The 25,663-nt window shown below is 42.3% G+C and overlaps 1 protein-coding gene across 1 annotated transcript; it reads left to right on the forward strand.

Annotated features, from left to right (window-relative positions):
- The first annotated feature begins 12,407 nt into the window (after window positions 1-12,407).
- NPY4R2 (neuropeptide Y receptor Y4-2) lies at window positions 12,408-13,729 on the forward strand. The gene has a single exon (XM_078642692.1). It carries the CDS (start codon window positions 12,499-12,501, stop codon window positions 13,579-13,581), a length of 1,083 nt encoding a protein of 360 aa, XP_078498818.1. The 5' UTR covers window positions 12,408-12,498; the 3' UTR covers window positions 13,582-13,729.
- Window positions 13,730-25,663: the final 11,934 nt, after the last annotated feature.

Below are 25,663 nucleotides of genomic sequence, written 5' to 3' on the forward strand. Positions count from 1 at the left end.
CGCAAGGACAGAGTGATTTCCCTGGACCCCTCCCAATGCTAGTCTCTGAATGATCAGAGATAACCTCATGCACCTTAGGCCCAGATGCATGAAAGGAAAATCTGGTTGCAAAGGGGCAGATTCTCAGAATCTGCCCCTTTGCGACCGGTATTTTTGCATTTGGGATGCATCATCACAAATGCAAAAATCGCAATTTAAGGAATCTCTAAATTGAGATTCCTTAAATTGCGATTGCATTTAAGGAATCCCAAATTGAGATTCCTTAAATTCAATGCAAAAAAGTAAAACAATTAGCGATTTTATTAATAGGGGGAGAAAATTACCATGAAGTTGAACTTCATGGTAATTTGCAAAAACTTTTAAAAATGCACTTTTGTGCATTTTTCAAAGTTTCATGTTGCGCACACACATGCCCTTAGGGCATGTGTGTGCGCTACATATGTGCACAGATTAATTTCAGGGGTGCAACAGGGTGCCCTTTGGACACCCCTGCACCCTTGAAATGGCATTCTCAATTTTCTATTCGCTAATTGCTAATCGCAAATTGAGAATGTCTTCCTATTCATTCCTATGGGCCTCTAGGCCCACAGGAATGAATGGGGAGGTATTCCTTAATTTCGACACGCAATTTGCGAGTCGCAATTAAGGAATATTAAGAAATCGCAATTGTTTTAGAGATTTCTTCCTTATATTCCTTATTAGCGAATCCTTATTTTTCGCTAATAAGGAATCACAAAATGGATGCTTGGTGCATCTGGGGGATAGTCCCTAAAGCACATCACAGATAAGTGTTAGGCACAGTGGTTGTGAGGGGACAGTATAGTGCTTTAAAAAGAAGACGATAAAGAGCAAAGACCCTTTGCCTTTGGGCTTATTAAGCTCTATCATTAAGCAAAAAAACATGTAACTTAACTTCTGTGAATTATCCATAGGTAAGTCCATTATCATTAATTAATCATTATCTGAAAAGCAACCCTTGATCCATAGCTCATGCAAGCCATGTACATGTTCTTTGGAGATATACGTATAAGTGTATGAGCCACAAATGTTTCTTAGCTGAGATGTTTCTTGAAGATAAATCTGCATACTGGGAATTTTGAATCTTAGTATTATGTGTTGTAATTGCCACCAGTGCTCAAATGTCTAATGATTGAAATCAGAGCATATGAAAAATATGTGGACACCATCTTTAGCAGCATCCCTTGGGTGGCCAGCCTGATACAGAAACTCTTGAAAAATTAAGTTACTCATATACATAATAATTGCCCAGGCGTGTGAATTCCTTTGATTAACCATACGTTTGTTAAAGGGGAAGTCAGTCAGTCAATAGCCCATTCTTGGTAAATAGGGAAATATCTTCACAAACAATCAAACAATAAAGCCACGTAGCTCATCCTTATCTGCACCACCTTCAAAGCTCAATACTTCTAAGTTATTGTGTTGCATCAGGTTTTCCATGTATTCTGGTTCCTCCATAATTTCCTGAGATTGCTTCTGATAGGTATCGACTTGCTGTCGTACTGCTGTGTTGACGTGCTGTGACTTGTTTGTATTCTTTTCAACCTCAGTAATACGTATACCAATAAGTGCTGTTTGTTTAGATATCTTGAACACTGCAACCTGAGTTTTTTAGGCTAGCCACATGTAAAGCAGCTGTATCTATTCTGTATTTGTTCAATAACAGCATGTATTGTGTGAGAAGCTGGCCTGGTATATGATGTCCACTAATGTAAGTGGACACATTGCAACAGTCCAGACAACGCTTATGGGGATTTAAGAGGTCTTAGACAACCTTAGAAAGCTTTCTAAGTGATAGATGTGGAGAGAAGCCTTCAGACTTAGTCCAGAAGGAGTGTGAAGCAGCTTGCTTTACCAGAATTCAATCTCATAGTATAGATTAAGTGAAAAGAACCACACCAAGTATTTATAGAAATATGTATTTATTACGTAATACCCTCTAGTACGTTCAAATATCTCCTACATGGAGATCAACACAGTGCACACAATACTTTAGCAAAGAAACACAGTAAATAGCACAGAATACACAGTGGACCCGGGAATGGGGGGGCAAACCATATACCAAGAAAGTGGTTTAAGAACTACAACTTAGGTCAAGACAAGGTCCAGAGGACATAGAAGTGCTGGGGACCCACAGAAACACCCATGGTGTGTAGATAGGGAACCTAAGGAGAGAGTGTGCAGTGTGGAAACACGACCACGTGCGCCCTACAAGTCTACGTGTAAGTCATGGTTGGATTTTTAAAGATTAAGGACCCTTTCAAGTGGACCCTGAAGAGACCCCATGGAAGACAGAAGGTTGTAGAGCCACCCCACCCATGGGTACCCTAGTACCCATTTTACCTACACCAGGGAAGCCGGGTGCATACATGTAAAGTGGTGTCGGAAACCGCAGTCAAACCCAATGGAGGACTTCAGGAAAGTGCCACTGCTGAAGAAGGAGAAAGTGTCCGGTGGACTCTGAAGGTGGATTCTAGATAAGAAGTACCTGCAAGCAGAGATTACAGAGCTTAAGTCACTCTGGAGTGACCAGGAGACTTGGGAGCAGAATGCCCTCCGATGTCAGGTGTTGCTGAGATTGATTCTGCAGCTGTGAGGAACAGGTGATGCTGTGGAGGACCAGAAACCATGCACAAGCTTTCCCACGAAGGATGTCGAATGCTGAGAGGTCGGTGTCTGGTGGGAGCACAAAAGAGCCTTGGCAAAGGCAACCAACACAGGAAGTGAAGAAGGAGCAACATAGGGACCAGCAAGGTCCAGGGGACTCACCACAAGCAGGGGAGTCAGGGTAGGCATTGAGCAATCGGGGGTGCCCAAAAGAAACAAGTGTGTCCCTCATGTGGACCCACAGGCTGGAAGAACTGGAGTCGCGAGAGGACCTTAAGCAGCTCACCAAAAGATGCAGGCCGAGAGTGTGGCTGAATATTCTGGTCACTGGAGGTGCTCAAGATTGTGGCTACTTGTAGCCTGAAGATCTTCTTGGAAGCAAGCCAACAAGCCTTTGCAGCTAGAAGTTGATGCGGAGCACAGGGATTTGGTTATTGCAAACCCCACGAGGGATACTGGCCTCAAACTTGGTGAGAGGGTTGGGCAAGACGCGGGAGCTGTGGAAGACCACTACCTGTATTGCAGACCCTTACAGAGTCCGGAGGACCTCAGAATCAGCAGACCTGTCTATTTAGTTGCGGTGCCTGCGAATGCACGGGAGTGACTCCTTCACTCCAAAGTAGATTCCTTCAAGTGTCTTTGATGCTTTACAGGCCTTGGAAGTTCCTGTATGATGCACAGGAACATACGGTGCAGCAGACAGGAAGGAAGACGAAGTCAGGCCCAAACAAAGTCCAGCGAAGTCCAGAGTGCCCTGACAGTATAAGAAGAAGTGGTGTCTGATCTGAATCTTATCTCATGACGAATCGTGGGACATACACCAAGGTAAGCCCTTAAGTACCCTAGGGAAAGGGTTGGGAAGATTCAGGGAACCCTCCCAGGGCAGGGTCTGGACAGGGTGGATTTTACTCCCATGTCCTGTTTTGTCCTGTTTCGCACCAGAGTGGAGCCAATGGCTCCGAGGACTGGTTTGAACTGGACTATGCACAGGGACACCAAATGTGCCCCACATGCAGACTGAGTGGTGCTAGCAAGCTCACCCACTCCACCCCAATACACTAAATCCAGTCTGGGAGGTGATCAATCCTCACTGTGACAGGATGCCTATTGTTCTGACTTTCCCTGCTCTAGATTGGCTCAGCAGCAGGAGGACAGAATTGTGTCTCAGGTCGGCAGCAGCCATTTTATGCTGTCCGGGTCAAAAAGGCCTGTACCGGGAACACTGAGAGCCTAACAGAGGGCTTTTCCAGTGCTTGAAATCATACCTTCCTCATACCGTTTATGATGTGGTGGTATGATTCCAACATGTTTGATACCAAACATGATATGATTAGTTGCAGCCAGTTTCAAGATGGTCATCGTGTAATTACGCAGTCCCCCTCTATATAGTATATGGCTGCTTCACTGATAACCCGGGAGAATGGACTCCGTATACTGCATGGGTGTCCTGCTCATGCAGGGGCACCATCTCACTTAGAACCAAGTACCCTGCCTTCAGGATTGCAAAGGCCTGCTAGAGGGGTGACTTATAGGTTTTAAGCACAGTGACCCTAGATATAGGAAACCTATATCTGTAGTAAGTGGTGCAAGCACCAACTTCCACAGGCTGCAATGTCAGGCCTGTAGTTCCATTTTGAATGGTCTCTCATGGGTGGCATAATGCATGCTTCAGCCCATGGGAGACCTCTGGTGTACCCATGCCCTGGTTACATCGGTACCATATACTAAGGACTTATAAGGGAACCCCAGTATTCAATCTGGAGTGTACCTAAGTGTTGAACATAGCGACTGTAGGGAGATAGCAGATAGACTGGGGTCCTGATTAGCAGGATCCCAGTCAGATTAGTCATATACAACTTGCACCAGGCCAAAAGTGGGGGTAATCATAGAAGCAGATCCTACTTTCCTACATATTGCTACTAATGAGAGCTCCCTGATTTATGGTTATGGCAAGCACGCAATTTTGGTAGGATAGCTTTAGTATTTGTTTGCCATTGGAAGGTCGGTAACGTTGTTATTTCTGTAGTGAAAGTGAGATGATGGGCCCTGTTATTCCATTAGAGGGCTTCTCTACCCTTATCACTCATGTCGATATTGTTAGCAGGTTGGTCCTCATTCTCTTCCTGGAGCTTCTCCATGAGTTCTTCCTGTGATGAACATAAAGGTTATCAGTAGTGACTGTATCTATTTCAGACTCTGCTTCGGACACCACATGAGAGACAACGAACATGGAGCAGAAAGCCTTTTGTGGATCAACCTTCTCCATTATCTGGCTGTGGGAAATAATTGTCTATCATGTTTGAACTCACTTTGGGGATAAAGATCTCTGGCTGATATTGGTGATTTGTGGATCACTCAGCTCTTTAGTCTAATGGAGATGTAATTTATGTTTAGCTTGGTGTAAACCATTACAAATAGAGACTGCATAGTCAGTGGAGAGTGCAGCATCTACGACTGCAGGCAGGGGGCCTGCTTAGAAAATAATATAAATCCATTATCGGTCTGGGAAGTACCCAAAATAGTGGTGATGCAGCAGAAAGCCGGACAAAATCTTTCTCCTCATACTTACATCATATATATCATGTTTCAATCTATTTCCTCTCTGGGCCCATAACATAACACTTAACTGCCAATTAATCTTTTATGTGACCTAACAGGGGCTGGTATATTTAGAGAATGTGAGGAAAATCCTTATGAGGACCTGGAATAAGAAAATGCCAAATTCATGCTAACAACATATAACCATTAATTTAAGATCTTACTAGTGATAAGATTTGCAACAAAAGGATCACCCCAAAAATGACTCGAATACGATATGTTTACTCATATAAACAATTTATCTAAACCTCAATTTGAATGGACAAGATCATAAAGCACATTTATGTTTCAATTTAATAGAAATAATTTAGTACAATTAGTCACACAATGTCATACAGATTCAATAAGATAAACATTTGCTGTTTACCTAGGGAAAGAAAGAAAACATAGGGAAAGTCAAATTTCAGCATTTTGGTTATACAAACCAAAATATGCAGAGTTGAAGCGCATTGAGCAACAACTAAGAGTATGTACATTCTTCAGCTGAACAGTTATAGCTGCACACTTTACCACCCGGCAAAGTATAGGTTTGAGTTAGTTCAGAAAGTTCAGTTCAAATGGGTTTGGCATAGGTAAGAAAATGAGAGATCTGACCAATAACATGCCAGGCCGGGAAATTTATATGATATCCAGGCCCGACTCCTCCTCCAAGGGAGCAAATATACTTCCTAAAGTTCCCAGTTTACACCCACAAAGCATTCTTTCTATCATACAATATGGTTTCCATTGGTTGTCCACAGTGGGCTGCTCATGGTGTGATCAATACCTCACTAAGAAATCCGGAAGCATTAAGTAATCCTTTTGCAAATTCATCAATTTCAATAACTTTATATTTGCATCCTTTTCTCTGTAGTAAGAAAATTCAATTTGTTCACTGTCTTTCTGTTCCCAGATGCTCCCACTGAGTTTGCAATTGTGTTGATACATTTCTGTCAAAAGTGTTGCTGAATCAAGAGAGAGAGAGTCTATTGTTTGCAAGCATAAGAAAGAAACTTCATGAAAAGTTCTCACAGGGTCCAAAATGACTACTTCAGGTAGATTCTGCTTTTTAATGAGGAAAAGAAGCATTTGAGGGCTACATAAAAACTTGCTGAATAATTATCACGTTATGGTTAATATAAAACACACATTAATTTGAATAACTCAGTTTTCTTAGTTAATTCACTCAATTATTATTTTCTTCAGAAGTTACATGTCAATATTAGGTGCTACTAAATATAATGTTTTGCACTTTTTTATTTTCAAAACAGATTAATACACGTGTCACTTTTGATATACACGTTTTTACAACACAATATGAAAAAATAAAATTGCGAATCTTCATAATGTCAAGCATCTTTATACTCAGCATTTTAATTGTTTTCACGTGTTTCATTACGTAAGCATTAGTTTCATTTCTCACATTTAGGGTTCTATTAGGATGTAGGGCAGATCGCCACTGCCCGCATGGCGGTGTCGAGCCGCCCTACAACACACCCTGCCCGCCACCTATTTCCCCCGCCATATTAGTTTGGCCACCAGTTTTCCGCCGGTCACACAGGTGACCGGGCGGAAAAGGAGCCTGATATGGTGGCAGTGTCTGATAGACACCGCCATCCATATTAGGGAGGCAGTGGGGAGCAGCCTTTCACCGCCATGGAAAGGCATGCAGATTGTGCTTACGGAGACCCGTTGCGGGCCCCCAGGGTATTGAGGGGGTGGGTGGTGCACATGGGGGGTACCTATGGTACTCCCCTACATTGTCATGGACAAGGTGGCAGGCACCAGAATGCCGGGAATGGAGGATGCCACCGCCACGGTGGCAGCCTAATTGCAGGTTCAGGACCACCGCACCACTGGCGGCCGTTCCCAGCACCGCTAGGGTGGCAGGCGGACTAAAGTCTGCCCGCCATCCAAATCTGCCCCTTAGTATTCATCAGCAGCATATTTTCTAAGTTAACTTTGTTTAGATTCTTAAACGTGTGATTGCATTGCATAAGCAAATAACCTTTTCTCTCTCTTTATTTACATCTTTCACATTTTCACGTTTCAAAACCCTTCTGCGTGCTTTTACGATGCAGTAGATAATCTCATGTTTTTTGTCCGTCTTTAAACTTTCACGCTCCATCAGTGGTAATGGCTAAGTGTGGATCACCTTGAATAGCCCCTGTCTGAGAAGAAACAGAAGATGCAGCATTACTGAAATTAGATTCTAAATTACAATTTTCTCGCCCAATATGTGCACCATTTCACTGTGTTTCTGTTGTTAGTTGTTTTACTGTGTGTTCCAAGAAAGCAGCAGCCTTTGTTATTGTGTGCTTGGGAAACATTGGAGCTATGCCCATGTTCACAACTGCCCTTTATTTCTGATGGGCTGGGTGGAGATGTTTCGAAAAAGAAGAAAAGCAATTCTTTAGTGTTTGAGTCCCCCTGGGTAACACCTGTATTTCTGACTGTGCTTTTTCTGTCTTATTCCTCTTTTGCACTTGTAAGAAGTCAGTCAATACCCAGCCTTTGTTGAAAGCATGTGCCTGGGGCTGTGCTGGCTTTGCCAACGTTGACGGTGAAGTAGTTGCAGTTGGGCGTGGTCGCAAAGTGGGCTGGTGGTGTCTTGTGCTCCTGTGGCAGGCTTGGACCATTATGTGAAGGAATCCAGTTCAGAGCCGCCCATGGGAAAACAGCAGGGAGGACAGTGACTGAGATTCAGTTGATGCTATGATTCTGAGACCAGTTATGTGGTCTGACACACTCTCCACTGAAGAGGAACCACAGAGAAAGGCAGAAGTGGGCCATATAGGTCAGGATGTGATGCCTCTTTCACACAGTAGTTTCAGAGCACTGACAACAAGGCTAAATTGCTGATTTGCAGGTGGAAAATTAGCTGGGGGTCGTCAAGGATCTTTTGCCTATCAGGATAAAGATAGCCCTGAACCCTTAGCTGATAGTGCCTCTAAGGCTTTTGGCGCTTCTTCTAAGCCATATCTCTGCAGTGTTGATTGTTTAGGGTAGCTCCCATGTACGTACTTCACTACCTTCTCCAACTTTGCAATGTTCTGAGGCATTAGCTGGGAAATAGAGCCACATTCCTTACTGTATCCCATCCTGCTGCCTTGGGTAACTACAGCTGACTCTGAACGGTCACAGGAATTTCTCTCTGTCTTTTGAATAGTTCATAGGTTGATCGCAGTCAGTAGCAGATCACCTGTGCTAATGGTGGGTTAAAGCTTGCCCTGGGTAGAGTTTCCATCACCTAGCTACAATATCCTCCTTTTGGACCAGATTATGACCACCACTTTTGGTTACTAGGCGTAGTATGTCCAGCAGAAAATAAAAATAATTCTACTATCTAAATAAAAAATGCCTACTGAAGCATAGAGACACTAGACAGTAATAAGCAATTAATAGATACTACCTGCATCAGTGGTGCCTTCCAGGTATCCTATATGCATCTCTGGGGTAGGAAATCTAGAGAGGGTGTCGTAGTCGCCAGACGCAGGCTAATTGGTGAACATAATGTTCACCAAAACATGAGTAATGCCTCAAAATATGGTATCTCTGGTTACATCTAGAAGGTTCTCATAGATATTGATGATCAAAGGAGTGAGGGACCATCTCCAATATTTTGGTTTGCAGCTCATCACAGGTTGTATGCATTTAAGGCGGATAGGTTGTTGGTGGAGAAGTGTGGCTCACTGGTTAGAAGCAGCAGACCCTGAAGCAGAGATCGGCCCGGGACCAGGGTTCAATTCCCGACACGGCAGGGTCTTGGGTCAATGTCTGCGGACTCGATAATTCTCGCCGAGGTGCCTACACTAACCATGGGTCCCACTCTGCAACTCTGGGCAATAGCTTGCTTAATCTCCACAACGGCCCCATCAGCGCCGGGGGTGCCTGGCTTCACCTTGGAGGTGCCCAGGAGGAACCATCTCACAGGGAAAGCCAGGACGGGTTCCCCAGTGGTATACAGCGCCAGGACACTCCGAGATGGAGTAATAGTGCGCTTTACAAGTTTACTTACCTACCTGAGTGGACACCTCCTCAAACCAGAATTTTTCAGAGCTTCTGCTCAGGATGTTAAGCAGAGCACCAAAATGCAGAGGTTTTTTTATGTACTGGGAAAGATTTCAGCCTCTTGTGCTTTGGTTGGCTTTGGCTGTCATTTCTTGGGTGGCATTCATATGGATTGGTGTCACTACATCGCGGTTTTTTACAACGCATTCCGTTACATCGGAATTTTTACAACGCAGGATCCATTACATCGGATGCCATTACAACGCATGGCATTACATAGCAGATGCTATTACAACGCATGGCATTACATCGTAAGTATAGGTAAGTATAAAAAATGTAATTAAGTTAATTTAATTAATTTAATTTAATTAATTGAATTAAAATACATTTTAAAATAGTAATTAATTTTATTTAATACATTTAAATCTATTTATTTAAATTAATTTTAATAAAAATTGTAATTAATTTTATTTAATTAATATAATGAAATTAATTTAATTTAAATATTTTTTTAATTGTAATTAAATTAAATTAATTAAAATAATTTATTTAATTTAATTATTTTAATTAAGAAATGTAATTAATATAATATAATTAATTTAACCTAAAAACACCCCTGTACCCCAAAACCCAAACCCTGCCCTGAAACCTAAAAACACCCCTGTACCCCAAAACCCAAACCCTACCCTGAAACCTAAAAACACCCCTGTACCCCAAAACCCAAACCCTGCCCTGAAACCTAAAAACACCCCTGTACCCCAAAACCCAAACCCTGCCCTGAAACCTAAAAACACCCCTGTACCCCAAAACCCAAACCCTGCCCTGAAACCTAAAAACACCCCTGTACCCCAAAACCCAAACCCTACCCTGAAACCTAAAAACACCCCTGTACCCCAAAACCCAAACCTGAAACCTAAAAACACCCCTGTACCCCAAAACCCAAACCCTACCCTGAAACCTAAAAACACCCCTGTACACCTGTACTTATTTTAAAAATTACTTTAATTAATATAATAAATAATAAATTAATAATATTAAAAAACATAAATAAATATATTTAATTATAATTAATATTAATAAAATTTAAAAAAATTAAATACTTACCTATACTTACGATGTAATGTCATGCGTTGTAATAGCATCTGCTATGTAATGCCATGCGTTGTAATGGCATCCGATGTAATGAATCCTGCGTTGTAAAAGTTCCGTTGTAAAAGACTCCCGTTGTAAAAGTTGCGATGTAACGGTGCATCACCCCTCATATTGCCTGTGATGGTCTGTTAATGTGCCAGACCGAGCTTGGGTTCTTTGTTACAGGGCACTGCACTCCACATATGCAAGCAGCTTGGAGCTCTGTGCGTGGCATGCAGATTACTGTAAGAAGAAGCGATTGGACAGATATAGAATTTTATTAGCTGTTTACTTACATTTTTAAACATTAAGAAAGTTAATGATGCAGTGAAAGAAAATGTGTCTACATGGTACCAATGTTATTCTGTACGTGCAGGCGGGCTCGCCTCTCCTCTGCTTTTAGAGACTTTATTCCATGCAATCTCTAAACTGATTGGTTCAAACTACACCAAAGATCGTATATATACTGTAGGACCAGAAGAAAGTATGAAATGCCATATAAAAGTCTTCCTCTCTGAAATATACAAGTATTCAGAGAAAACTGAATGTTACTTATGTACTTATGTCCATCTAGTAATCGTTACAGACATCTGATTACTTCTCTCCTGTACTAAAACTGAAGCAGCTTCTCTTCTGTGAGCTAAACGTTAGGAACAAGTAACTCTAGAAACCCAATGTAGTAACTTAATAGAATTAATAAAATATATATATATTATACAGTAGCAACATCTATAAACAAAAATGTACTTGTCAGATATACATGCTATTTAGTGTCACAAAATAAGCTTGATGCAAGAAAACCTATGTGCAGACTATTTTTCACAACAGTTCACTGCATGAAGAATATGTATAGTCCAGTGAAAATTTCAGGGAAATAATTCAATAAATTACACTGATGCTATTGCATGAGTATTTTTAGTTGATATTTCCAGATTGCATAGGTTTCATTTGTGCAATTTTGGGCTGACATTTGAACCAACCAGATGGTGCACAATATATATTTTTCATTTATCTTTCATTCTTAATGTAATTTTTCCACTAGTTAAGGGATGCAAATAATGGCACACAGCGGCAGCTCCTCCACTAATGCAGAGGAGCGTCACCCACTGCTCTGAGAGCAGTTCAAAGAGGAAAAATAAACAATAATAACGCAATGTTATTGTTCTTTTATTTTCCGCTCAGTTCTAGGGCGATGCTGGGCTATCCACAGCAGGGTGAGGAGTGGTAGGTACTCCCTTAAGTGTGATTGATGGTTTGGCTGGTTGTCTTGGGCCTGCCAAGCAGTCATGCACACTTGGCATGTCCTCAACCTGGCTGCATTGCACAGCCTGGGTGGAGAACATGCTCAGTCCCTGTCTGAGCACCGAACCACGGTGCTTAGACCAATCATGATGCTGCTGTCATGCTGGTAACAGCAGCATCGTGATTGGCTAGGGGAGTCTGGGAGCCTATGTGCTTCCTGCTTCTGGAGTTAGTCGACCGAAAAAGACAGAGAGGTGGCAGACAGCTTGCGGGTGAGAGATTTTTTTATTTACCATCCTTGAAAACCCCCCCACCCCACACCCTCCTGTGAAATTCCTCTTACCTCCATGAGAGAAAGCTGATGTGCAGGTTGCTTTTTCCCCCTCTTAAGCGGATGCGAAAGCCGGGTCTAATTCTCCAATGACGCCAATTACCTGTACCACGCATATGCCCGTACCATCTCTATCACGCATATGCCTTTACCACCTTTACTATGCATAAGCCCTTACCATTCATACCTTTACAATGTAATTCATTGTAAAGGCATGTGTGATAAAGGCATATGCGCTGTAAAATCACGTGTGGTAAAGGCTATGTGTGGCAACAGCTGTGTTGTAATGGCTGTTTCCCCTAAATATTTGACACCGTAAATACTGTGAAAGATGAAAGCATTATGAGTAAATTCAGTAGATGAGTTTTGTGATTTTCGTAAGACTATTTTATCCATAGATTTTTTAAAGAAATGCCAACACGTTCTTTATTTTTAAACTTTTGTTGAAATACATTACCACTCTCTAATCTGCATTATATATTTGTTTCCAACAGGCCTTCATGCGGGAGAACTTGAATAACAACCAAATGTGGTCTTCTCTTTAAAGCCAGATTCCATCCGCAGTCCTTTTCGACTCCAAAATGAACAGCACAACGTTGGCGATATTCTATAAAAACCACGCATTCAACCTCACGTCACCTTTTCAGGACCAGTGTGAAAATACCACCGACATTACTTCATTTTTGAGCACTTCGTACAGCCTGCTTACCATCATAGGGCTTTTGGGAAACCTATGTTTGATTTGTGTCATAGGCCGACAAAAAGAGAAGTCCAATGTGACCAATACTCTCATTGCTAATTTGTCCTTCTCTGATATCATTGTGTGTATCTTCTGCTTGCCAGCGACAGTGGTGTCAATCATCAAGAAGCACTGGCTCTTTGGAGAAGGACTATGCAAGCTAACAAATTTTCTCCAATGTGCCTCAGTGACTGTGTCAACTTTATCCCTAATACTTATTGCCTTGGAACGACATCAATTAATAATAAACCCAACTGGGTGGAAGCCTAACATTACTCAGGCCTATATTGCTATCGCCATGATTTGGATTACAGCAGGACTCCTTTCAGTGCCCTTTATAACCTACTCAATCCTGAACACAGAACTGCACAGGAAGTTTTCGCTTGCTGTTGAGTCCTCCGCTGGGAAAGGGGCTTGCATGGAACATTGGCCATCGGTTCAACATAGATTAATTTACACAACCTTCATGTTTGTCTTCCAGTATTGTGTACCTCTCTTTTTTATCTTTTTGTGTTACCTCCGCATATATCTGCGTCTGCGAAGAAGGAAAGATTTGTTTGAGAGAAGTGAGTACAACAGTAGGATGTCCCACATTAAGAGAGTCAATGTTATGCTTGCAGCCATGGTTGCTGCATTTGCTCTTTGCTGGCTTCCCTTCTATGTCTTCAATAATATTTACGAGTGGAATCATGAGGCTATTGCAGTGTGCCATCATGATCTGATCTTCTCTCTTTGTCACCTGATGGCAATGCTGTCTACGTGTGTCAATCCCATTATCTATGGATTTTTAAACAACAATTTCAAGAAGGAAGTCAAATCGCTCATTCAAAGCTGCAAGAGGAACTCATCGACCTCAATTGAGTGTGAGCATTACCCTTTATCAACGATGCAGAGTGAGGTCTCCAAAGGATCGATGAAGAGTTAAGAGGGAGAACTGACCAGCATCAGGACTTTTGAGACCTCATGCATAAAGTTACTTTTACCTATACATTCATCCTTTACCTACATGATGGCACATGGATAGAAAAAACAGACGATTTCTCAACAGAGTAGAAATTCATTGTAGCAGAAGGTTTGATGAACGAAGTAAAAAAAAAAGCATACAAATACTTCAGTTCCCATCTACAAACAGGTCTGATGGTCAGATGTTCTTTGATGCTATATTGTGACTCTGAACATGGTGTCATGGACTCAGAAATGTCCATTTCTGCCACTCCTTTTCCTAAAATGTAGGTGTTGTGTAATTTGAAATGTCTGTGATGTTGTGGCTTCTTGATTTGTAAATGGAGTATCCTGTAGACAATCTGAAATTATACTGAAGGATTATATAATGTCTCACGTATGTTTTAAAGTGAAAGTAGAAGTATATTGTATTCGTTCTCTCTGTGCTGTGAGCTATGACCAATGTGGGCTGATGGGCTCTTGCAGTCATAGCTTCTACTGGTGCAACTTTATAGGTCCCTCCCTTGAAGGGGCCCTATGTCCATGTTGAAACTGACTATTATAAAAATTGTAAAGATGGTAGGCTAGAATTGAGACTTTTGGACAATAAAACAACAATATTGGTTTCTGGGTAATTCTGATACAGAGGAGGGTCTTCCGCCTTATTTGAATCAACCCATTGACTGTGCTTCTCTTTGCAACAATAAGGGTTCGTTGATTTTCATTACAAAACTCCAGAAATAAGCATTTCAACAGCGAACATATTACCATGACTGAGAGCATGAAAACGACATAAGAAAACCAGGAACAGTTTGCTCCTTTGCAATTTATATGTTCACCCTGTACATAGGACACATAACAAACCAAAAGTCTCTAGGGGCTAATGGAATATGTTTTATTATTAACTGACTCAATGCTAATCGTACTATAGACTTGGGAAGGATATAAGGTTGAGACAGGACTTCTACATGCAGAACAGAAATCTGCAAATTTGCAAACATATCTCTTTCATCCCGCAGAATTATCATAAATGTGTAACTTTTCGATGTGCAAGCATACATCTTTATAAGTATACACTGCTATATTCTGAAAATTATACATGACTAGAAGTAAAAAAAAAAGCCTTAAGTCTGCTATCAGAGGAGGCGCCAGCAGTGCTTAAAAGTAATAGACAATATGACATCATTAGCACTGTAATCAGGATTTTTCTTGTGGAGGGTACCTAGCCATTCTTAAAGCTAGAAACAATTGCCAACCCTACTCATTGGAGGTGATGTCCTGAATAAGGGCCTGATTTACAGTTTGGTGGGTGGGTTACTCCACCACAAATGTGACGGATCTCCCGTCTGACATACTACAAGTGGCATTGGATATAATGCACTTGTAATATAGCATACGGGATAGCCGTCACATTTGTGATGGAGTAACCCATCTGCCGAGCTCAAAATCAGGCCATAAGTCACTCTGGACTTTCCCAAGAATACTTTTGTCTTTGCCTTACAGCTGCCAATCACAGTCTGCCTTCCCCCAGATGTGCTGCATCTCCCCACTAATCACAGCTTACCCACATCAATGAGTTGTCTTTGTCATTAGATTCAAATCGATCACAGTTTATCTGTAACAATGGCATCCTAACTCCCTCCAGGCTTTCCCCAGACCCAACCTATGTTACGCTTTGCTATTCAATACTATGATGTGCTATTCCATGCTATGCTATGCTGTTATGCTATGTTATGCCATGTTATGTTACATTAATGGGATGTTAAACTGTTGCAAATACCCAGAGGGGAGTCCCGGTGCTGAAGGGGATAGGAATATTAACATACAACTAGAAGAACAAAGATGTGTTTGGAAGAGTCCGATTTGCCGCTTTTTACAAAGCTAAATGGTGTCAGTGGTGACTTTAATTTCAATTGGTAGAGTGTTCAGGAATTTGGAGGCGAGATAGATGGAGGATGGCCCCTCAAATGAGATTTTTTGATGGAGTGGTCCACCACAAGCTTTGAGGCAGAGGACCAAAGGTTCCAAGAGGACTGTAGAATCAGAATTTGTTGCTAAGATAGACAGAGTATGAATTCTGAATGGCTCTTTTTACAAAAACTTAGAGCCTTGAATGGTGAATTTTTATTTAGGCAGCAAGATAATGCAAATCCTTAAGATTGGCAGATATAGAATCTGTGGATGAGAGGTTTAGAATCAGATGATTTGCCATGTTCTGAATAACTTGAAGTTAATGGGTGAGGTTTTATGACAGGCCCAGATACATTGTGCTCCCAGAGTCAAGGCGCAACGTCATTTTGTTTTGGAGTTTGTATAGCACGGCCTAGACCCGAAGGTATCGGAACTCTTTACATGAGCATCAGTTGCATTACAGACAGACACATTCATTTTTGTTAGGCACGGGGAAGATTAAATGATTTGCCCAGAATCAGAGGATGTTAAGAGTCCCTGGTGAGACTCAAGCCCGATTCTCCAGATCCGGGGTCAACCATTTTAGCTATTAGGCCTGAGCTATGGTTCTGCTAGCACAGGTGGGCAGGAGTGGAATAATTGTCATGAGCAGGTGAAGAAGTGAAACGCAGATACTAGGTATGTGATTGATCCACTAACAAAAGAGAGGTTACTTGTCTGATGAAACCAAGGCTTCTAGCTGAATTCACTGTAGAGGGTAATGGACTTAGTTTGTTAGGCCACAAAGCTGGTGACTAAGTATCTTTCGGTTAGCCAAAAAACAGAACCTCGATCTTGTCTTTGTTCACTTGAGGCAATTTACATGGATCCATGAGGTAAAAGCTCTCATGCAGGAGCAAAAGTTAGATTGAAAATGGTTCACCTATTGTACGGCAATGAAACTGGTTCTACTATTGTGGTCATCACAATATCATTGTGTGTGACCCCACACATCCCCTACTTCCCAATTACTAGCAATACAATTACTGCATTGACATCTTGTCTTCCTCCAGACATCTCATAGGCTCAACCCAGGGTTCGACCAGTGCCACTTCATTTAAAACAGTGGCATCACATCTTCCTCCTGCTTTGCCATAACCCATCAATAGGTGTGGCAATCACAATATCTTCCTGGGTGCTGCCAATCCTGAGAGTTTCAGCTGGAATGTTCCTATTGGAGGAGATCCAAGAATGATATGCATCTGGCTGGAGTGGCATAGTGAGTAAAAAATGATAGGTAGTACTGTGGCCCCGACTGACTGCCATTGGCTGAGATTAAATCAGGCAGTCCATCCATCCCTGTACTAACCGGCATTAAATTACTATATGATTATAATAATAACATCTACTTGGCCTCTAAATAGGCCCCATTGCCAACAAATTACACAGTGAAATCTTTTTAACCATCATGGATTTCCTGTTATCTCTCAATCAATTACAGAGTGGTTTTCCAAATCAAACAGTGTCTCTAGGTATGCACTGAATCTCACCAAACCACACTGTTTCCATCAGAACACCATCTTATTTATCTCAAGGCATGCTATGCTTTGCAGTCATTAAGAGTGTGCCTAGTGTAATGTAATACCATTATGTCTGTCTCTAGATGTATGTATGCATGTGGTACTTCTTTAATGCAAGCCTAGCCAAAAGGCAGCAGAGCGCTGTACAGAGTGAAAGATAGGCATAAAGTCAATAAGTGGTAGGAGAAGTAGCTATTTTGTGGTTTGTTAATGCATTGTGATGTAGTGTTCAGAGGTACGTCTTCAACCCTTTCCTAAATTGGAACAGACATAGGGCGATCCTAATGGATATAGAGTTGAGGTCCTCTCACAGAGAGTGATTCAGTCTCGATATATGCATGTTATATTGCCCTTATTGCATTTCAGTGTCAATGGTGGACATTCCCAACCCTGTCCAAAAAGACTTGGTTCTGTACTGACCCAAAATGTTTCATTTGAACTGAAAAAACCTTGACGAGACTTTCAGACTGTGTCACCTACTGAACCTTTACTCAGGATAATATGGATCCATTATTTCCATATGCTGCTTTGCAGCCATCATAAGAAGATGGGACTAATCTTCTCCAACTGTTGTAGGTCTTGTAGTTCTACTGTGATAAGAAAATACTCTACAGAAGCCTATTTAAATCCAAAGTTAAGGTATTTGTCAGGAAAGTAATATCATGAGCTATTTGTGGAGGGTGAGACTTTGAATGACAAGGTCCGCCACTTTAATTATTTGCACATACAGGTAATTTGTTCATGTTGATCAGCTAAGCATTGCTAAAAGCATTTATAGTTTAGCACCAAAGTTCAGGGGTTCGTATTGGGCGAAATTTCAGCACTTTGAACAGGCATCAAAGCAGGTTAATCAAAGCAAGACCATTGATGGCTCAAGCTGTCTTGGGTAGAACCGTGGACACTTAAACGTTGTAATCCTAAATGTTTGAAAAGACAGCTTTTTAGAGAATGCAGGGTGTAGCACAAGCACTCATTCTATTGATAACAGAGGTGGGCCTTGACTCTCTTTACTACTTGGTGGATGTGAAGCCTATGGTCTTCTTTGTTCATCTATCAGTTGACCCATGAAATGTATTATACAGAGAAGCACTTAGTGGTAGGCTTTTAAATATGCACTATTCACATTCAAAGCAAGATATCTTTATATATGCTTGATAGGCTCGACATTCAGCATTCTTTGCTTCTGATGTACTGTGACTACAAAATTCCATGGAATTTTTAGGAATCCTTTAAGACAATTGAACTTGTTGTTCTAGTTTTTTGCCCATTTCATCTATTATTGTCCCCTTAAATGTACATGAGAAAGATGTAAATACATTCTTGGTTAAAGGGGGGGAAGAAGTCAATGAAGTCAGTGTCCTTCTCATCCTATACAAAGTCAACATCATGCCATGAGCTGTAATTGGGTATGAAAATAGTGAATACAGTGTTGGTCACCTTTAGCTTACCCTGCAGAAGACTTAGTTATAGCATCTGTACCTTAGTGCTTATTGGTATGGATTTTCCGTTTGGTCACTTTAAGGAGTATGTTAAATGTTTTAATATATAAGCCCAGACTGTATAGATGTACATTTCATACGTTCAGCGGTTTCCTTTTATCGTGCTGCGGTCAACGTTTTTTACGCAAATCTTACCTAAAATGTGTTGTGTATTATGTTTTGATAACTGTGTATTATTGAGTTCTGACCAATCAATAAAAAATATTTAAATATTATTCAGTACCTCCCTCTGCTTTGCAAATAAGTGCTGCTAAACATAAAGAGTTATGCACTAATAATTATTCTTTGGTACTGTCTTCAAATGTATGATATATTACAAGAAAAGGTGGACTACAAAGAGTGAAGATTGAACATTGTCAACTCGACGGCATTCCTGGCATATAGATTAAATCCTTACTGGTTATGCCCCAACTGACCAGCTGCAGCAGCAAGTTCTGGAATCTAGAACTAACATAAGGATGGTAACAGCAGGGAATGAGATAGACAACTTAGACATTCCTTCTTACTCTACTTAACACCAAAAAACACAAACTGCCTACCACCAATTATACTCAAAAGAGTTATGCACAAGGACATACAAAGCACGACAAGCAATAATGGTGCAACAGAAGGAAAAGGTCAAATCTATGCTCATTAAGCCTATCCACATCTTTATTTGACTCTTCTGTCTGACCTCTTTACTCAGCTTCATAACCTTGTTATCAGCCTCATGCCAAACGAACACTTCCTTATGTCTCCCATGCTATGGACTATTAATAGTACCACCTTGCAATTTCACTGATTTGTGTTATGAAGCTCAGAACAGATCTTGGGCATGATTCACATATTGCAATTCGTAGTACTTAAAGCAGTAAGACAGTGTCCTACTCGCATACTACACAAACATACTACAAAATACTATTCACATACCTACAGCTGGAAACCTCTGATTCTACCTCTCCTATTTTTGGTTTGCGATGGTCTACGCCAAGTGTGCAGAGATTTACGCACACATAGGTATAGGTTTTTGTATTAAATAAGGAGGCAATAGGGGATACAACTACTAAATGTGAGGGAGCTAGGCAAATGTAGGAGGGGTTTATGGAGGGACAATTGCAATTTGTACAATACCCTTCTAAAGTTAATGCAGCCCTAAGGGTGTCAAAATAGGCTCAAATGTACCAAGGTCAGCCTTGGCTTAAGCAAAGTAGCACACATAGCCAACCGCTGGTGCTGCAACATAGTCCATTAGATAAAATTGGAGCCTATGAAATAAAATAACACCCCATAGCTAGTAATATTACATCAATTAAATAAGTACAACATTTAAAGATATATGTATATTTAAATGGCAAACAATTATATATTGTTATTATAATTATTGTAAAAAACACTAAGGTCCCGATTATGATGTCGTTAGGAACCTGTACAGAACGAATCGGTTCCGGACGGGTTTCCTAATGAACCGGGTCCTGCAAGTCTGACCGACCAATTACGATGCTTCCCAACATCGTTCGGTTGGACTCGCATTGACTTCTATGGAAACCTGTGTTCCGAACGATAACACAGGCTCCCATTGAAAAAAGGGGTGGTTGGGGAAAACCTTGCACCCTGTGGAGGGAACCCCATGGTGCTTGCCACATTGTGTATGGTTGGGAAGAGGGGTCCCTTGGGTACCCCCACGAGACATAATCGGTCGCCTTTGGGTGAAAGGTGGCCCGCAACAGGCCCCCAAAGACCGATTCCGAAACCCATTTTGTCTCAGGCAAACTGAGTCAGAACGGCTGTCCAAATTGGTTAATGGTTATCCTAATCGCTCGTCCAGGTAATCTTGCCCATTGAGCATGAACGATTCAGATCCGAAATACTCCAACCGACTCAATTCCTTTCAGAACCGATTCGTACTGTTCAAACGGTTTCTGGACATCGTAACTGGTCGGTGGGAAAACGGACCGATTCTGTGGGAAACAAGGGTTCTGAATCAGATTCAACAATACCGCGTCCCATCCGGAGCCCTTTCGAACAACATTGTAATCATCCTCTTAGTGTTCTATAAGGTTTAACCAAGTTTACTAAATATAAAATGAAAATAAAAATGTTAGTGAAGGTGAGTATTTTTTAAGTATTGTTTAAAAATTATGAATTATAAATGAAATTATAAAATGAAATAATACACTTTCTTTAATTTTCCTATTTTTGTCAACTGCAGATGTCTTTGCCCGATTTGCGGACATGTACCCGAAAATGGCCAAAATATAAAATATGGTTGTAAAGTTATTTGTAGTAGCTTTACAATCATAAATACCATTATGGGTTTATTTGTCAAAGTGTTAATGAGAGGTAGTGGGTGAACCAGATCTGATTCAATTTCCACCCAAGCCGGGCGATAGATAGCTTGTGGACGAAGCCAACAAAAATGGTTAGTCAGGTCAAAAATGCTATTTAACCATTTTTAAAATGAGGTAGGTTTAAGCCGTCCGGGCATTTCTTTAACTGTAGGTGCCAGAGCGAGATCCTCACTCTTCATTGCTTTCAGATTATTAAAGATTCAATTTTAGCTCTAAAACATCTGGATAGGTGTTTTTCTTAGAAGATTAGGGGCTCAGAACTCGCATTCTTGTGGTTTAATCTGCCAAAAAATGAGATCCTCTCTCATCCGTCTGGAAAGCTTGGGCCTCTTTGCGTATCCTTTTTATTTTAGATATTTTTCAACCTCACAATCCAATATATTTTGATATGTTGCCTCAAAAATTCAACTTTCAGCCATTGAATTTTAATCATTGTTTTAAGTTAAACGTCATTCTAATAGACATTAAAATAATACATGTGGCAGACTTTTACTATTTCTTGGATCATTCTTGTCCCAAACACACAGTGCATCAATAATCTATAAAATCTTTTAAAAAAATGTAACACCGCAAATGATTCTGACTCAGCAATTGTTGCTTGAACGTGAAATACCTCCAAAAAGCAAGAGGCATTTGGCAAAACAGAAACAGTTTGTTTAATTAAACAACTTGGCCGGAAGAACAGCTACAGGCATACAGTCTGAGGACCGTCTCTACTTACAAACAATCTGAGATTACTTTATATACAAATATTGAATGCCATAAATGGTTCCAACGATCCTTGTTTGGTAAGGAATGTGAGTTGCTGCCTTTGGAGTCGTAAATTAATCTATACGATGGGGAATCGAGGTGGGCCTCAACCTTGTGTGGACACAATGCGGCCAATGGGTAACGTGTCCAGATATTCTGCATGGGTAGTTCATGATCACTGTGTATTCTGTGTGTGCTGTGTCCTGATTGGCAATATGTTTCAAACTTATGTGACTGCTGCCTTTATGGTGTTTTGAGTGCAAGCGTACCCCTCTGGCCCTGTATGCTTTAATGAGGCTATTGTAGTGTTGCTGCGCCTATCTGGGGGATTGATCTGGGATTTCCTGTTTGTGCATTTGTCAGCCCACTACGTGTTGCCCCACCTGTGACATGTCAATCAGTGAACTCAGGCCTAGGTCTCAGAGCCTGCCTGACTATGTATTTCTAGGTCCGGGATTGACGGGGAGTTCACAACTGGTGGATTTGTTAGCAGACCGGAGAGACACCGGGGGAGTTACAAGAACCAATTCGAAAACCACTCCTGCTCAGGGGCACCTCCCTCCTCACAAATGTCTCTTTGTAATTGACGCAGTGCTTGGATGGCAAGAGTCAATGTCTCATTGCCCATTTCATTCCTTGGGATAAACATGCAGCAGGATGCATCGATCTTGGCATATACCCCTCTCTCCATCTCTGTCATTACGTCTAACACATATTGATGTTTCATCACCATGAGGCGGATTGCTCTCAGTTCTTCCTTGATTGAATTAAGGCCCAGATCAGTGCTGTTTACAATTTTAAGCATCTCCCATGTGGTAATTTGTAACCAGTGGGCCTTTGCTTTTGTCTGTACTTTGAAGAAGGGTATGTATGGTACCTCCTGCCAATACTTGTGTGTCTGTGAACAGTTTGAAGTCTTCTGGAATATCCTTGTACTGAGCCCAGCCAAAATAATCCACTGTTCTTTTTTCACGAGCCTTATGTAGCAAAGTTGTCTTCTTCTTTAACGGGTGCTGGTACAAATCCGATAGCTCTCTCGGAATGATCATGGTTGTATGGTGACCAGAAAACAGAGTCCGCCCCATCCAGGGACGAGTGGAGAGTAGGCAAACTCGCCGAACTGCCATTTAAAATTCATTAGTGTGGAGGTGCCCCATGCATATTCGGAATGTGCAATATCGTACAGTAGTTTTCTTTTCTGCCCAGTGGAAGCATTCCTTTACCTCTGAAACACAAGGAATACAGCCTTACCTATCGAATTGGGGCCAGAAAGTCGAGCAAGCACAAGGACAGTCCAGGGCAGAGCAAAGGCAACACCCGGTCTCCCTCCCGCCGCCGCAGCTTGTCACCAGCGGCCGCCGAGCGGAGGGAGACTACAACTCCCAGCAAGCTTAGCGGCGGAAGCCGCTACGAGCAGTTCCGCGCCAGGAGGCGCCATAAAACGAACGTCAACCCCGGGGGAGCGGGCACAGCCTTACCTATCGAATTGGGGCCAGAAAGTCGAGCAAGCACAAGGATAGTCCAGGGTAGAGCAAAGGCAACACCCGGTCTCCCTCCCGCTGCCGCAGCTTGTCACCAGCGGCCGCCGAGCGGAGGGAGACTACAACTCCCAGCAAGCTTAGCGGCGGAAGCCGCTACTAGCAGTTCCGCGACAGGAGGCGCCATAAAACGAACGTCAACCCCGGGGGAGCGGGCACAGCCTTACCTATCGAATTGGGGCCAGAAAGTCGAGCAAGCACAAGGACAGTGCAGGGCAGAGCAAAGGCAACACCCGGTCTCCCTCCCGCCGCCGCAGCTTGTCACCAGCGGCCGCCGAGCGGAGGGAGACTACAACTCCCAGCAAGCTTAGCGGCGGAAGCCGCTACGAGCAGTTCCACGCCAGGAGGCGGCATAAAACGAACGTCAGCCCCCGCGTCGCAGGACTGCGCGCGGGCTAAGCCCCGGGCAAAGGGCGGGCCGTCTGTGGCCGTCCGGGGACGTTAAGGGACGGGACAGGCTCACTCCCTAACACTCACTTAAAGACTGCTTTGCATGACAACTTAAAAAACTGTGAGTAATCACCCTTGCCATATAAAATGCCTTTGAGTCCCATTAAAGGAGTGGTGACCTCGAAAAGAGGAGGGTGTATGAAAACACTAGATAGTTATTTCATGAGGGCAGCTAAAGATGCGGACATTGAAAAAGAGTCTATGTTGGCAGAACGTCGAGCAGAGCGGCGACGCTCAGTGGAGTCTATTAAAAATAAATGTTCATCCTTGAGTTTAATGCAATCTGCTAGCTTACTGTCCTTGAGCCACCATTCCGAGATAGAGATTCCAGACACCGCATGCAGTGATAGCATCCCACTGCTTTTGAGAGATACTGTAACTTCTCCACTTCTTGAAAGGTCTAAAGAGGAAACGCATATAATCACCCCTTCCACCCCTCGGATTGGGAGTTTAGTAGTGGAAGTCTTATCTGAATCACAGGCTCCCGTAGTAGAGGTCACGCGAAATAAGGCTACAAGTGCTACTCGATCTCGAGCAAAAGGTTCACCACCCAGAAAAAGGAGAAGGAAGGGGAAAGCCCCACAAAATAATAAGGTTAGACATGCTGACCTTGGCAAATCTTCTGATAATAATCTGCCATTCTCATTCAAAACTCCTGGTCCGCTTAATTCAGAACAGGGCACTCACTACCTCAGAGAGATTTATTACCGAGACAGCAGGAACCCTCGAACAGTTGCTTAGATCTTTCATATCACCACTGATCGAGAGACTAAAGAGAATTGAAACCTGGTTAGGGATTCTAGAACAGGCCATAGGTAAAAATACGGGGCTAATTGAGAATATGGCTAAGTCCGCCCAAGCACCCCCAATGGTTTTACCTGCTGCAGCACCATTATCTAAGGGTACAGCCCAAAAAGTCATAAAAGGCAATAATTTAACTATAGCCGAACCCCAGAAGCAGCCACCTTCCAATAACCCACAGCATCTAATCAAAAGCAAGGCCAGTAAGACGCAGTCGGGGGTGAAACAACCACTTTCAGCAAAGGGTCCATCTAACTTAGGGAGCAAAAGTCCAGACAGGGTAGCAAAACCTATGAGGCATCCAGATCTACCTCCAGAAGCTGTCCCGTTGGTGGTGGTCCTAAGGGGAGTCCCCACTTTAGATGAGGGTAAGAAAGAAGGATACTTCCAGCTAAAAAATAAAGTCACATATTGGCTTAACCACAATCGGCCCTTACCACCTAACATTGACGGTACAATCCTCCATGTGCGAAGAGCCCCCTGGATGGGCACTCGTAAAAAAGACACCAAGGGGGATATTATTATAATTAATTTTACCGACCACAGAGCAGTCACGCATATCCTAGACTGGCCCCCTGAATATGGTAGCGGCACTATAAAAGCCTGCGAGCTGACCTACTTTTATCCAAGACCCTCCATGCTTCCCATAGTCAATTTAAGACCTCTAATGGGTAACTGGGACTATCGTCCCGTTGCTCTTAGAAACCGCTATGAGGCCTTTTCAGGCCTGGAAGGCGTAGACTGACTGTACCGTAAGGGCACTGATTTGGTTAGTGGTGAGAGTGTGATCGACTCACCCGATTCTAATTCTGGTAAGAATCCTATTCATATTAGTTTGGAGCCTTTTCCTAATAACCCCCTGTCAGAAGTTATAGCTACTGACCAGTGGGAGAACTGCCCCGGGGATACACGGTCATCTTCTGCTGCTGCACCTACTTCTGCACAGAATCCATCTTGTGTGCAGATCTTCACAAAGCTTACTGGGAACGAGGGGCGAAATAGTGAGGAATACCACACTGGTTACGATCCGGTAGAGAGTAAAGGACCGCAGGACAAGTCACTGGTTCCGCAGATTACAAAAGGCAAACAGATAGGGATAGGTTTAAGGGTTTCTTTCTGGAACATAGCTGGCCTTCGTGGAAAGATCAATAACTGCGTCTGGGAAAATTTCATTAAAGATATAGACATTTTGTGTCTCCAAGAGACTAGGGGCCAGATGTAGGTAGCCAA

Source organism: Lissotriton helveticus, chromosome 5_1 (genome assembly GCF_964261635.1).
Source record: "Lissotriton helveticus chromosome 5_1, aLisHel1.1, whole genome shotgun sequence".
Lineage (NCBI taxonomy): Eukaryota > Metazoa > Chordata > Amphibia > Caudata > Salamandridae > Lissotriton > Lissotriton helveticus.